The 12,001-nt window shown below is 53.8% G+C and overlaps 1 protein-coding gene across 3 annotated transcripts; it reads right to left on the bottom strand.

Moving 5' to 3' along the window:
- Positions 1-10,744, bottom strand: SULT1C2 (sulfotransferase family 1C member 2). 3 transcript variants are annotated; one of them, XM_064481768.1, is made up of 9 exons: positions 8,797-8,901; positions 7,784-7,882; positions 4,874-5,051; positions 4,384-4,509; positions 3,516-3,613; positions 2,177-2,303; positions 1,665-1,759; positions 1,326-1,506; positions 1-338 (listed from the first exon to the last, which is right to left on the bottom strand). In XM_064481768.1, the coding sequence occupies exons 2-9, from the start codon at positions 7,853-7,855 to the stop codon at positions 226-228; spliced, it is 990 nt and encodes a 329-aa protein (XP_064337838.1). In that variant the 5' UTR covers positions 7,856-7,882; positions 8,797-8,901; the 3' UTR covers positions 1-225. The 3 variants fall into 3 exon arrangements, with proteins under 3 accessions (XP_064337838.1, XP_064337841.1, XP_064337840.1); XM_064481771.1 differs by lacking the exons at positions 7,784-7,882; positions 8,797-8,901 and adding an exon at positions 10,426-10,744; XM_064481770.1 differs by lacking the exon at positions 7,784-7,882 and having other exon boundaries at positions 8,797-8,857.
- Positions 10,745-12,001: the final 1,257 nt, after the last annotated feature.

Consider the following 12,001-nt stretch of genomic DNA (forward strand, 5'->3'; position numbering starts at 1 on the left):
TTGCAGTATCCAAGTCTTGTGTTTTATTTCATTTATTTCTTACATCTTATTTCTTACTTTGGAAGGAATGGTTGGGACAATGAGCATTAGGCATGATCCGTTTTAGAGATGAAGTTGGTATCAGCTGTTACTAACCACAGGGGGTTTACAACGTACTTCCCGAGACTCAGCTGGGGCCGAGGGTGGGGCTGCACCCTGGCTGTTGTCTCTTTGTTTCTGTCTTGCTCAGAGTTCCGTGCAGAAGCAGATTGAGGTTCCTTCCATCTTCCGCCTGTAGATTTCCTCAAACCTCTCATTCTGAGCCACCGTGAAGTGGTTTTTCCAATCCCCCACGGTTCCTAGAGGAGGAAAGCCCACGCGGGTGTGACTCTCTGGCTGCAAGTCTTGGTGGCCCGAGGGAAGAACTGGGGTGAATGTGGGCACAGCTGCCCCACCCCCTTCCCCTTGGGGACGCCTGTGCCCCTGACCCTCTGCTAAGATACGGCCCTGGGTGCCTGTGCAGGGGGTGGGGCCCCTAAATCGTGGACAGTCAACCCAAAGGGGCCAGCGGCCTGGCCTCACCGGGGGTGTGTTCACATACAGGACGACCACACAGAGGTGAGAGTGTGAACTCTGACATCGGCCACACACAGAAAGCTCCAAACACTGCACTGAGTAAAAGACCCTAGACACGAGAAGGTACGTACTGCCTAGGTTCACTTGTGGGGCGTGTGGGAGCTGGGTTTTGCCAAGACTATTTTTTTATATGATTTTATACTGCTCTAGGTTTTCACAATCACATGTGTTACTTTTTTAAGTTAAAAAGTGATAAAGCTTTTTTGTTTCCTTAAAAAACATTAGCTGGGCCAGTCAGAATTCCTCTCCTGGGAACTGGACCTAAGAAATATTACAGCAGGAGGCAGCTCTGAGTAGTCGTTGAAAACCGACTTGCCCGGGGGGTGAGCAGAGGCTGTAAAGCAGGAAGAAGTCACCGCGGCCAGCGAGGCTGGGAGCTGGTCAGTGGAGAAGGGCCTCCTCCTGTACACGGTGGAGCCTCGGAGCAAAGCGCCGGATTCCCCAGACTGGGGACCGCAGGAGGCCGGACCTGTCCGTCGGTGCCCTACGGGTCTCCCCAGTCTGGCTCGAGGACTCTGCTCCTTATGACCAGACACCCCAGCGAGCTCCCTTCTGTGGCAGCATCGAATCCCCACCCCGTGACAGACCATCCACACGTGCCGACCTGGACTCAATCAGACGCCGCGTCTGCCTGCTGGGAGGCCGGCGCTGTGGACAGACAGCCCGAGTGGTTTACACTTGTTTTCGTGTAGTGTCTGCTGCCCACACACCTTTTCTCATGAAGGGGGAAATCGACTGGTCCAGGATAGACTTGGGAACCAAAGAACGATTGGTCATGGGGTTTGCCTTCATCTTCTCAAATGATGTCTCCTGGACAATTCTGTCCAGCACAGGTCCATCCACGCGCTTTCCCAGGAACTGCACTACCTTCTGAATCTCACGCTTTGGGTCCTGTGGGGGGAGGTGACATTGCATTGGACGGGGAGAGGGTGTCAGGACACACTCAGGCTCTTCAGGGTGTCCCTCCCAGACATCCAGCCCGGAAGCAGCTTGGGGTTTCTCTGCACCTGGGTCTGAAGTGGTTCTTTCCCGGAATGGCCTTGACTCACCCTCTTGAGGTCCTCGTAGAAGAGAAAGAGGATCTGGTACCTGTGTCTCACCTCCCACCAGCCTTTCACGTGCTCAAACCAGGAGCCCCAGCCCACTGTAAGACGTAGGAGGACAACAGTCCGTGCAGGGATCACACAGAACCTTCCAGCACTTAGGGACTTTGCTCACTTGAAGTGTGTCGGAGGGAGAATAATGAATTATGGGCCAGATAAATCCTGAGTCCTGATGTGTTGGATGTGGACAGAGACGTGGGATGGGGCAGCCTTGGGGGCGCTTATCCCAACGTGCTGCCTGAAGTGGCTTCTAATTTATTAACCCAAACGCCCTCATGTTGGGACAGGAATAAAGGCTTCTGGATTGCACGGGGACGCTTGCTGGGGCTCTGGGTCTTGGCTGTGGGAGGGGCCAGCCCGCTCAATGCCGTCCCTGCCTGTGGAGGTCAGGGTGGTGTGCGTGGTCCCCGGATGGAGCCTCGCCACGAGGGGATGCGGAGGGGAGGATGATCCTGTACCTTTTCCACTGAGGAAGGTTTCCAAGTACTCCTCCCAGGGGCCGGGGTCGGGGAGCGTCTGGTTCATCCTCTGGAAGTGGTAGTAAGACACCGTGCAGTCTTTGGCATTTCGAGCTACATAAAGGAACTTGCAGGGAGAAGAGAAGTGGGTGCAGGCGTAAAGAGTGGGTTTTCAGAGAATTCTCGTAGGCTGGGTCACCGAGGGGTCTGCACACACGGGCTCAGCTGTCCTGTGCGGACTGACCCAGCTCTGGTGTCCTGCCTCTCCCTGGCTCCATCCTACGACGCAGCCACCCCCTAACTGCCCCCTTGGTCTCAGAGAAGAATCTTCCTGCAGAAACTATAAACTATGAACTACCGTCAGACAGCAGCTTCCACGTACTTGGTGATGGTCCCTGGAGGTCGCTTCATGGTTAAGTTTGGACAAGAGAAGTGCTTATGTCTTCCTGGTCTCATCTCCCAGCACCCCTCCCCTACAAAGCAGCCCTTTGGGTTTCATGTCAACCACAGCCTTGTGCTTTCTGCCCTCCTAGCCTTCACTTTAACATCTAACCTTGATCTCCTGACTTCTCGGTACTCAGCTCACACTCTGACAGCATCCACCCCAAAGTGGCCCTGCTGACGAGGTGTCCTAGACCCGCCACGAGCCACATTACAGCTTTGATGACTTTTCACCCTAAAGCAGTGGTTCTCAACTGGGAATGAGTTTGCCATCGGGACACCATGGCAGTGTCTGGAGATGGTTTTGGTTGTTACAATGGGGGGTGGCGGTGCTCCTGGCACCTAGTGAGCAGAGGCCAGGGAGCTGCTGTGCCCACTGCAGTGCACAGGCTGGCCCTGCCCCCACCGCCAAGCCCGTCAGTCCTGCACTAACCACGTCCTTACTGCTGTGGTTGACGCCCTGACATCTTGGGGGCTTTTCGGCTCTGGAGGGATGGCCCTTCCAGGGTTGGACAGTTGCAGAGATAGTAATCTCACCATTAGCACACCTTCCAAATGCAAACCAGCCCATCCAGAGCCCCCACCATCACACTTGGGGCCACTGTCTTCCTGCTCTGGTCACCCAGGCCACGACCAGACAACCAGGGACAACCAAGGGCAGTCCTAGGTCTGCAGCCTGGAAATTATTCGACCTTTCTTATTCGACCTTTCGTCCTTTCACAGCCTCCCCCATGTCTCCGGTTCTCTCCAAAAATTCAGCCTGGCTGTAGCCTTCCTGTCCTGTTGGAGATGCTGTTTTCTCTTACTAAACTCTCGACACGGTGGGGTAGGGAAGACGATGACAGAGGATGCTGTGAGTTGGGGTCAGGCACTGTCCCCACCCCTGGGAGCTTCTCACCTTGCAGCGGGTTTCCCAGAAGGACCGTGGCAGCAGCTGGGTGGGAAGGTGAGTCCTCAGCACCCGCGGGGACGGCATCTCCCGGGCCTGCTCCACACCTATAATGTGAGTAGAGGGGAAATGCCTTTGTGGTGCAGGCGTCACGGGGACCTTATGTCGGGGCTCTGTCCAGACTCCCATCGCCTGCCTGTTTTTCTGCTTGCGTCTCGACTTCAGGGATTTCATACAGGAGTGTTGCCATCACCCCATGTGGACCCACACAGCCCAGAGCTGCGGGGAGCAGAGGGCTGACATACTGTGGGTCAGAGGATGAGCAGATGTGTTCCTGGGGCAGAGCCAGGCCCCGCATGTGCCCCGCCCCAGCCAGCCCCTCGCTTCATCTCTAGACACGCTGTTCTTGATGGCATGTGAATTGGGACTCCTGCCGCGTCCTGTAGACGTTCCCTGGGCACCTGGCCTGTGCAACCACCGTGTGGCCCTGAGGGTGGCTGGGAAGTTATGTCCTTCTCTAGAAGCAGCCACCCCGTGTAGGGACCAGACGCTGATGCAAATGCCTCCTCATCCTTCGCCCGGCAGACAGTGTGACACTGTCCGGATGGACGCACGTCCTGTACGTGTGCCCGACCCCCAGGAGGCACAGCCTGGGGGACCCTCAGATGGACTCAGATCCGGGCGATGACGTGTCCGTGTGGCAATTCAGTCCTGACAGGTGGGCTCCCCTCGGGGAGTGGGTAGTGATGGGAAGAGGGCTGTGGGAAATCTCTGGGCCTCCCTCCCAATTTTGTTGTAAACCCAACACTGTCCCAAAAAAGTACAGTCTTAAAAGAAAGGAAGGGAGGAGGCAGGGCAGTGAGGGAGGGGCTCTCACCCGAGGGCTGGGGCGGCCGGGCCCACTCGAGGAAGGGGTGGCGGTGCTGGATGGTGGCCCGCTGGCACTTCTCCACGTCCCCGTTCTGCTCAATCATGTCCACGATTTCCTGGATCCACGTCGTCCCTGCAGCTCACACAGATGGTGAGAGGCAGACACCAGTTAGACTGTCCGCCCCTACCATTCTGGGCAGACTGATGGCTGCTCAGATCAGCCTCCTCTCGGGCTAGGGTCCTGCTGGCCTCAGAGACGGGCGCCCACTCGGGAGGCACCCACGGGGTCTCCAGGGAGGGAGGAGCCCAGCAGGCTGGGTCCCCCAAGCTGTTGTGCTTGAGCCTGTAAACCCAGGAACCCACCTCCCGGAGCACCCGTCCCGGCGCAGAAGGAGGTCTCCTGGAACAAGGGCGAACCTCCCATCGGGGGAGGTCCGACTGCCCTGGGAAGCCATGCCCACCCAGCTCTGAGGGCTCCGTCCCAGCCCCACAGCCACCTGACTTCGGGTAGGTGCAGATGACGAGGTCGTCTGGCTTGGCCTCAAACCCCTGGATCTGGCCCCAGTTGTCCACGGTGGCCGCTGGCAGGGGCACCCCCTCCAGCTCACTCAGCGGTGGCCATCTCCCCACTTCTGTGGTCAGGGCCATGACAGCTTGGGGTGGGAGGGGGCGTCCCTATGGGCAGAGAATAGAGGAGAGATTTTTTAAACTGTAGTAAAATCCACGTGACATAAATTTTTACCATTTTATCCATTTTTAAGTGCACCATTCACTGCCATGAAGCACAACCTCACTGCTGTGTCATGGTTGCCAACGTCTCCTCTTTCCAAACTGGAGCTCTGTCCCTGTGGAACACTCACTCTCCACGGTCCCCTCCTGAGCCCCAGGCCCTGCCCTCTGCCTTCTGTCTCTGTGGATCGGACCTCCAGGGACCTCACACGAGGGGAATCACACACTCTTTGTCCTGTGGTGATGGGTTCATCTCACTGGGCATCACGTCTTCGGAATCCATCCATGTTGGAGCGTGTATTGGAATTTCACCCTTTTTCTGAGGGTGGATAATCGTTCGCGGTGTGTGTGGACCACATTTTATCTGTTCGTCCATGCATGGACCCTGGGGTTGATTCCAGCTTTTGGCTTTTGTGAGTCATGCTGCTGTGAACTGGGTGGACAAACATCTCTTCAGGACCTGCTTTTGGCTCTTTGGGGTCCTCCCCCAGAAGGGGCATCACCGGGCATGTGGCATTTCTAGGTTTAATTTTTTGAGGAATTGCCTTACCATTCCCACAGCGGCTGCACCATTTTGCCTTCCCGCCAGCAGTACCTGAGGTCCAGCTTCTCCACATCCTCACCAACACTCGTTATTTTATGTTTTTCTTTTTGAATTTTATAATAGCCGTCCTCATGGGTGACAGCTCATCGTGCTGTGGGGATTCGTGTCTCCACCGATCAGCCACACTGACTGCCTTTCCATGTGCTTGTTTGTCATTTGTGTGTCTTCTCTGGAGGCTGCTTAAATCCTTCGTCCACTTCTGAGTCAGGTTGTCTGTTTTTTGCTGTTGTATAGAGAGACTTTTAAATGCACGAAATGAGGAAGGCTGGGCACTGTTACCCCAGGATAGTTGGCAACTGGGATTCCAGAGACATTTAGTGCTACTGCCAATTTAACTAACACTTAAAATCTAACAGCACCAAACACGTCAGTTTGCATGTGCTGGGCTGAGTGCCTTATGAACTTGAAGTCATTCCAACTCTTGCATAAAATGACTGTTAGAACTTTAAAGCTGAAAGGGTCCTTCCAGAAGCTGTGGCAAGAAACGGTTGTTGGATGCTGAGTGAGAGCCTGGGGCAGTCCCTCCGAGGAGTGGGTGGGAGGCTGGTGTCCCCGTCACCCAGACTCCTTTTCAAGGGTTTTCTACTCTCAGGGTGAGTCCAGCCCTTCAGGATGGACCCTGTGTTTTCAGAAAGTGAAAGACAAACTCTCTCCAAAAATATTTCAACCATAAGAAGCAGCTGTATTTATAATGTGTCAAAGAAGGTGGAGTTTGGACAATCCTCCTGAGATTATGGTCAGTTTCAGGAGGGAGAAGGGGAGAGAACTAAGGTTTCTAACAGGCCTTCTGTGTTAGAGCTTTTACAAATTTTTCTCTTGTAATTTGTATCAAACATTTATTGGGAAAGAGTGTTAACATCGTTACACGTGTGAGGAAGCGGAGAGTCACGTGATCAGTAACTTGCTCAGGATGGCAGCCAAAGTTTGCCTAAAATCCCACATTCCTCCTTTAAGAATGACCTCTTGTTTTGTGTTGTGAGTATAAATACACATACACAGGGCATAAAATTTGGAATAAGCTCAGATGTACAAGGAAAAAAATCATCATGCAGGAATTATTATTTTGATGTGTTTCCTTTTCAGATACACATGATGCGTGGTAGGCAGAAGAGTAGCCCCCAAGGGGTCTGCGCCTTAATTCCTCATTTGTCACAGTGTGTGGCCAAGGGACTTTGTAGGTGGAATTAGGCTTAAGAGCGTGAAGGCTGTGGAGTTGTCCTGGGCTAGCCGGTGGGACCCACGCCCCCGCGAGGACGGTTAGAGTTGGAAGAGCCAGAGAGAGGGAGCAATGCAGCAGCGGAGGGGGATTCAGAGCCTGAGGGAGACTCATCCAGCCGTCGCTGGCCTGGAGACGGAGGGGTCAGGGGCCCCACGTGTCCTCGGGAACCACCCTCAGCCAACAGCGGGGAGATGGGACTTCAATCCTGTAGCACTAGGGCCTGAATTCTGCCAACAACCAGGATGAGCTGGGAGCAGTTCTCCCCCAGGACCTCCAGAAAGGAGCGCAGCGCTGCCAGCAAGCACCTTGGTCTCACCTGGAGACACCTGCTGGGGACTTCTGATGACAGAGGTGTCAGGTAACAAATGTGTGTTGTTCTAAGATGCTAAATTTGTGGTAATCTGTTATAGCCACAACAGGAAACTGTATATATTACAAACCACTCCGGGGACATGATCATGGACCATGGACTGACAGCATCTCCCCCCAAACTGAAGCCCTGACCTCCAGGACCTCAGAATGTGACTGTATTTGGAGATGGGGCTTTTAAGGGGGTAATTAAGTTAAAATGAGGCCAGTGGCCCCAATCCAATCGGACTGGTGTCCTTACTAGCAGAGGAGATGAGACACAGAGATGCCAGGGCTGCACCTGCCCAGAGGGTCGACCACGTGAGGTCTCGGCAAGAAGTCTTGACCTGCAGGCCAAGGAGAGAGGCCTCGGTAGTAACCACCCTGCCCATGCCTCACCCGGGCCCTCCGGCCTCCGGAGCTGTGAGAAAGCAGATCTCTGCTGTTTACGCCGTTTAGTGCAGGCTATGCTGTTAAGGCGGCCTGAACGGACTAATGCAAACTAACCTTCGAAGGCAGCTTAGAGACCAGCTGTCTATTTGGAAACTGGTGACTGGAGGGAGAGGATAAACCATTCATCTTGAATTTCCTGTACTGATTGCACTGCTGAAAAACCAAATAGGAGACGAAAAAAGTTTCTCTTCACAGAATTATTCCAGCAAACACATGAACAATAAATTACAGGCTTGTAAGGTCCTTTGCAGCCCTCCATGGTGAAAGGATCCAGGGTTTTAACTTTCACAGGCCCCAACATCACAGAGAGGACAAGCAGACCCTCGGTGAGAAGCACGTTACCTACAAAGTGGTTCTGCCCAAAGCCCTGAATCTGATTCTGATTAAGTCTCAAAATCTAGACGCGTTACAGAAAATGCGGAGAACAGGGCAACGTGTTAAAACACCCCACAGGGAGGCTCGACAAAATGCAGACCTTGTGAAAGTCGGCAGGTCAAGGGTACAGTTTCTTTAGTGAATCACAAGAGAATTTAAAAACAGGTGGAGAAGAACCTAGAGATTGAAAAAAAAAAAAAAGTTCCCTGGTGCCATGGACAGAAATCCTGGTCCCTTCCGTGGGAACCTGTAGCATTTCGTGTGTAAGCCCCGGAGTTGTTCCCCCACTGCCCCACGCTCCCTGCTTGCACGTATGGCCCCCAGAGCCCGGATCCCAGCCCGTCTGAGACCCAGTGCTGAGTGTGGGCAGCAGCCGGATGGAAGGAGGGCACTTTTTGGAAGGAGTGGCCGTGGCACAGAAGTGGGGGCCGCTAGGGGCAGGGGTGGGAGCGAGACCCTGTCGTCAGAGCGGAGCTCAGGGAGACGTCTGCCCTGGGCCTGGGTTTCTCAGCCCTGCTCGGTTGGCTGGTGCCCTGCCGGTTACAAACATCTTATTCTTCAGGTTCCTTAACATGCTTTCTGGCTTGAATTAATCAGTCGTCTACACAGCCGCACCTACATTACTATCGTACAGATTAAAAAAGGTAAATCAATGAGTTACGTAAAGGATTTCTTTTAAGCCATTTTCTTACCTTTAGGTTCCAGCTGAAGCCCAGCAGCCTGGAGGCAGGAGGGACCAAGGGGCAGTGAGCTCAAAGGTCTCGCCTTCCAAGGAGGCAGGGTGAGCCTCAAATTACCGCTGAGTCGGGGGGGCTGGTGGGTGACCTGGATGCTCCGACCACACTGCTGCCTCCTTACGTCCTTCCTGCCCCAGCTTGGCGCCACCTCCCTGTGTTCTCTTTTATTTCTTCCATCTGAAGCCTTGTTTACTGGTGAGTGTGGGCAGAGGGCTGGCCCCAACAAGGGGGGGACTCCACGGCGGCTCACTTCCCTTGAGGCCAGACCTTCAGACGCCACTTCTGGAGGCAAAGAGCCTCAGCCACTCTCTCCCCAAACACTGGGGGCTCCCTGGGCTGTGTCTGTAAACAGTTACGAGCCACCTGATCCCCTGGAGACAGTACTTCTGTGTCCTTGTGTTCTCACGTGCTGAGAGTAAAGGGTACACTCGTCAAAGGGGACATGGTTCAGTGTGGAGCCGGATCAGTAAAGCAAATTTCTCTCACAGAAGGTCTGAGTAGACATTTTTCCAAAGAAGATGTACAGATGGCCAACAGACACATGAAAAAGTGCTCAACATCACTAATCACCAGGGAAATGCAAATCAAAACCAGGAGATACCACCTTATACCTGTCAGAATGGGTGTCATCAAAAAGACAACAACGAATGTTTGTGAGGATGTGGAGAAACGGGACCCTGTTTACTGTTGGTGGGAATGTAAATTGGTGCAGCCACTGTGGAAATAGTATGGAGGCTTCTGAAAACATCGAAGCTGGCACTGCCATGTGATCCGGCAGTTCTGCTTCTGTACATCCGGAGAAAACTAAAAAGGGTTATTGAGGAGACAAATGCACTCCTGTGTTTATTGCAGCCTTATTCACAACAGTCAAGACATGGAAACAGCCAAAGTGTCTATCGACAGATGAGTGGGTAAGGAAGATCTATATATATGAGGAAATCTTGCTGTTTGCAGCAACATGGATGGACCTGGAGAGCATTATGCAACGTGAGATGAAGAAGACAGAGAAAGACAAGTACTGTGTGATCTCACTTCATATGGATCTTAAAAAAAGTCTGACTTATAGACACGAAGACTCGCATGGTGGTTGCCGGGGTCAGGGGAGGGAGCGGTGGGGAGCGTTGGTCAAAGGTACAAACTTCCAGTCACAAGAGGAACAAGTTCTGGGGATTTAAGGTGCAGCATGGTGCTGCAGTTAGCAATAATACATCATACACACGAAAGTTGTTAAATGTTCTCGCCACAAAAAAGCAACGGTAATTATGTGACGGGATGGGGTGTTGCTGACCCTGTGGTGGTGGTCACTTTGCAGGGTGTACTTGGGTCAAATCAACCCGCTCAACCTTAAACTTACACAAGGTAATGCATCCATTACATGTCATCATCTGGGGAAAAAATAAAAGTGGAAACACGTTTCTTTCATCAGTCAAGGTCACATAAACTTATTCTTGCCTTTAATCTGCTTACAATCCCACCACCCCTTCAGAATCAGTAGCATTGCATTTTCAGTGTTTTAATCCATTTCATTTACAGTCTCCAAAGGGAGACTCCAAGCCCGTGCTCTGTGTTTTCAGGATTACTTACAGCTGGAGTTCAGGGGCAGTGGTGTGTCTCCAGGCAGAGGGGCTGGGAGACCGGACGGGGCCACCCCCAGGCTGTCAGGCCCCGCTGGGGAACTGGCTCTGGGCAATCACGCGTCCCTCCGCTGGGCTGTGTGGCCACGTTCTCGGCAAAGCCTGTGGCCTGTGGTTGCTGTTTTCTTGTCCAGGAGCTCATTTCTGGTCTCCTCCTGTCAGGGCTCTGGCTACACAGTTTACTCTCGATAGTGATGCCACACCTGGTGCAGACGCAGGGTTTTTGTCGCCTGGGGACCAGGGCAGCTTCCCAGGGGTGGGGGAAGTGAGCCCTGCGCTCCCGCCCATCTGTCTGACCGCGAACATCAGGCACAGAGAGGGCAAAGAGCGTTCTCTCGACTTCCCATGGGACTTCCGGGGCCGCTGGGTGCAGCTTTGTGCCAGATCGCTGCACGATTTCCAATACTGTTTCTCTGCTTTAGCTCTACATAGACATGCCTGGATTCCAGCCTGAATGTCCACAGGCTGTTTGTAAAGGAAAATCTTTGCAAAACCAAACATCCTGCTCAGGCAGAAGGACCAGGCAAACCTCATTTGAATCCCCATGGTGTGTGGGCATTTAGGGACTCACATGCCAAGTACCCCAGGAAACAGGGGAACAGTCCTCTCTCTCTCTCTCTCACAATGAAAGGTTTCATGATAAAATTCAATGTCAATGGAAAAGTATATATTTTCTTATTTTCAGCTTTCAGAAATTAAGTAAAGATCTATTGAGTACATTCGGAAAACGCAGTAATGTTTTGTCCCTCTGGTTTGAGTGAAGCCGGTCTGTTGGGGGACTTGCCCTCCCACCCCACGGGGTTCAGGTGTTTCCCCCAAACCCTCCCGTCTGCTCACTTCCTGTCTGTCTCATGTCCCCTGCTGTCCCTGTGAGCGTTTGTCCTGCCCACACCCACTCCTCCCCAGGCTGTGTTCTCCAGCCACCTTGTCTCAGTCCCTCATTTCAGACCTAACCCTGGAGCCTGTACTCCTGTGATCACAGTGGGACTCGTGCCCTGATTAGGGGACCCCCGGATGGGACCCCCTCCCCTCTGCCCCTCGGGGAGTAGGCTGCCTGTCTCAGGTGCCAGGTGGGTTCCATCTGAGAGGCCACATGTTGCATGTTGGGGAGCCGGGTGGGGTGGGGACATCCACCTGCAGGCCCTCCCAGCTCGGGGGGCAAAGGCTGGGGCAGAGCCTACCTACCATGCCGGGCCGGCAAATCCTTACCCCAGGAGCCACCGTCTTGTCCTCACTCTGACCTGCCTGTCCCATCTGCACCTACCCAACGGCCCCGCATCTGGCTTCAGGGTGGGACTCTGGGTCCCACAGAGCTCGGGGCTCCTAACAGGGACTTCTGTGGGTCTCAGAGCTCCTGGAGATGTGGGGACCTGCTGGTGCTGCCTGGGTGCCCCAGCGCCACCTCGTTCAGCTGGGCTTCCCTCCAGGCCCGGGCTGCTGCCTTCACAGGATGGGGGAGCCCTGGCCCCAGTGGCTTTGCCCCATGCTCCGAGGGCACCAGAGTATGAGCGCTGAGCTCTCTGGGG

Source organism: Camelus dromedarius, chromosome 33, assembly GCF_036321535.1.
Source record: "Camelus dromedarius isolate mCamDro1 chromosome 33, mCamDro1.pat, whole genome shotgun sequence".
NCBI lineage: Eukaryota > Metazoa > Chordata > Mammalia > Artiodactyla > Camelidae > Camelus > Camelus dromedarius.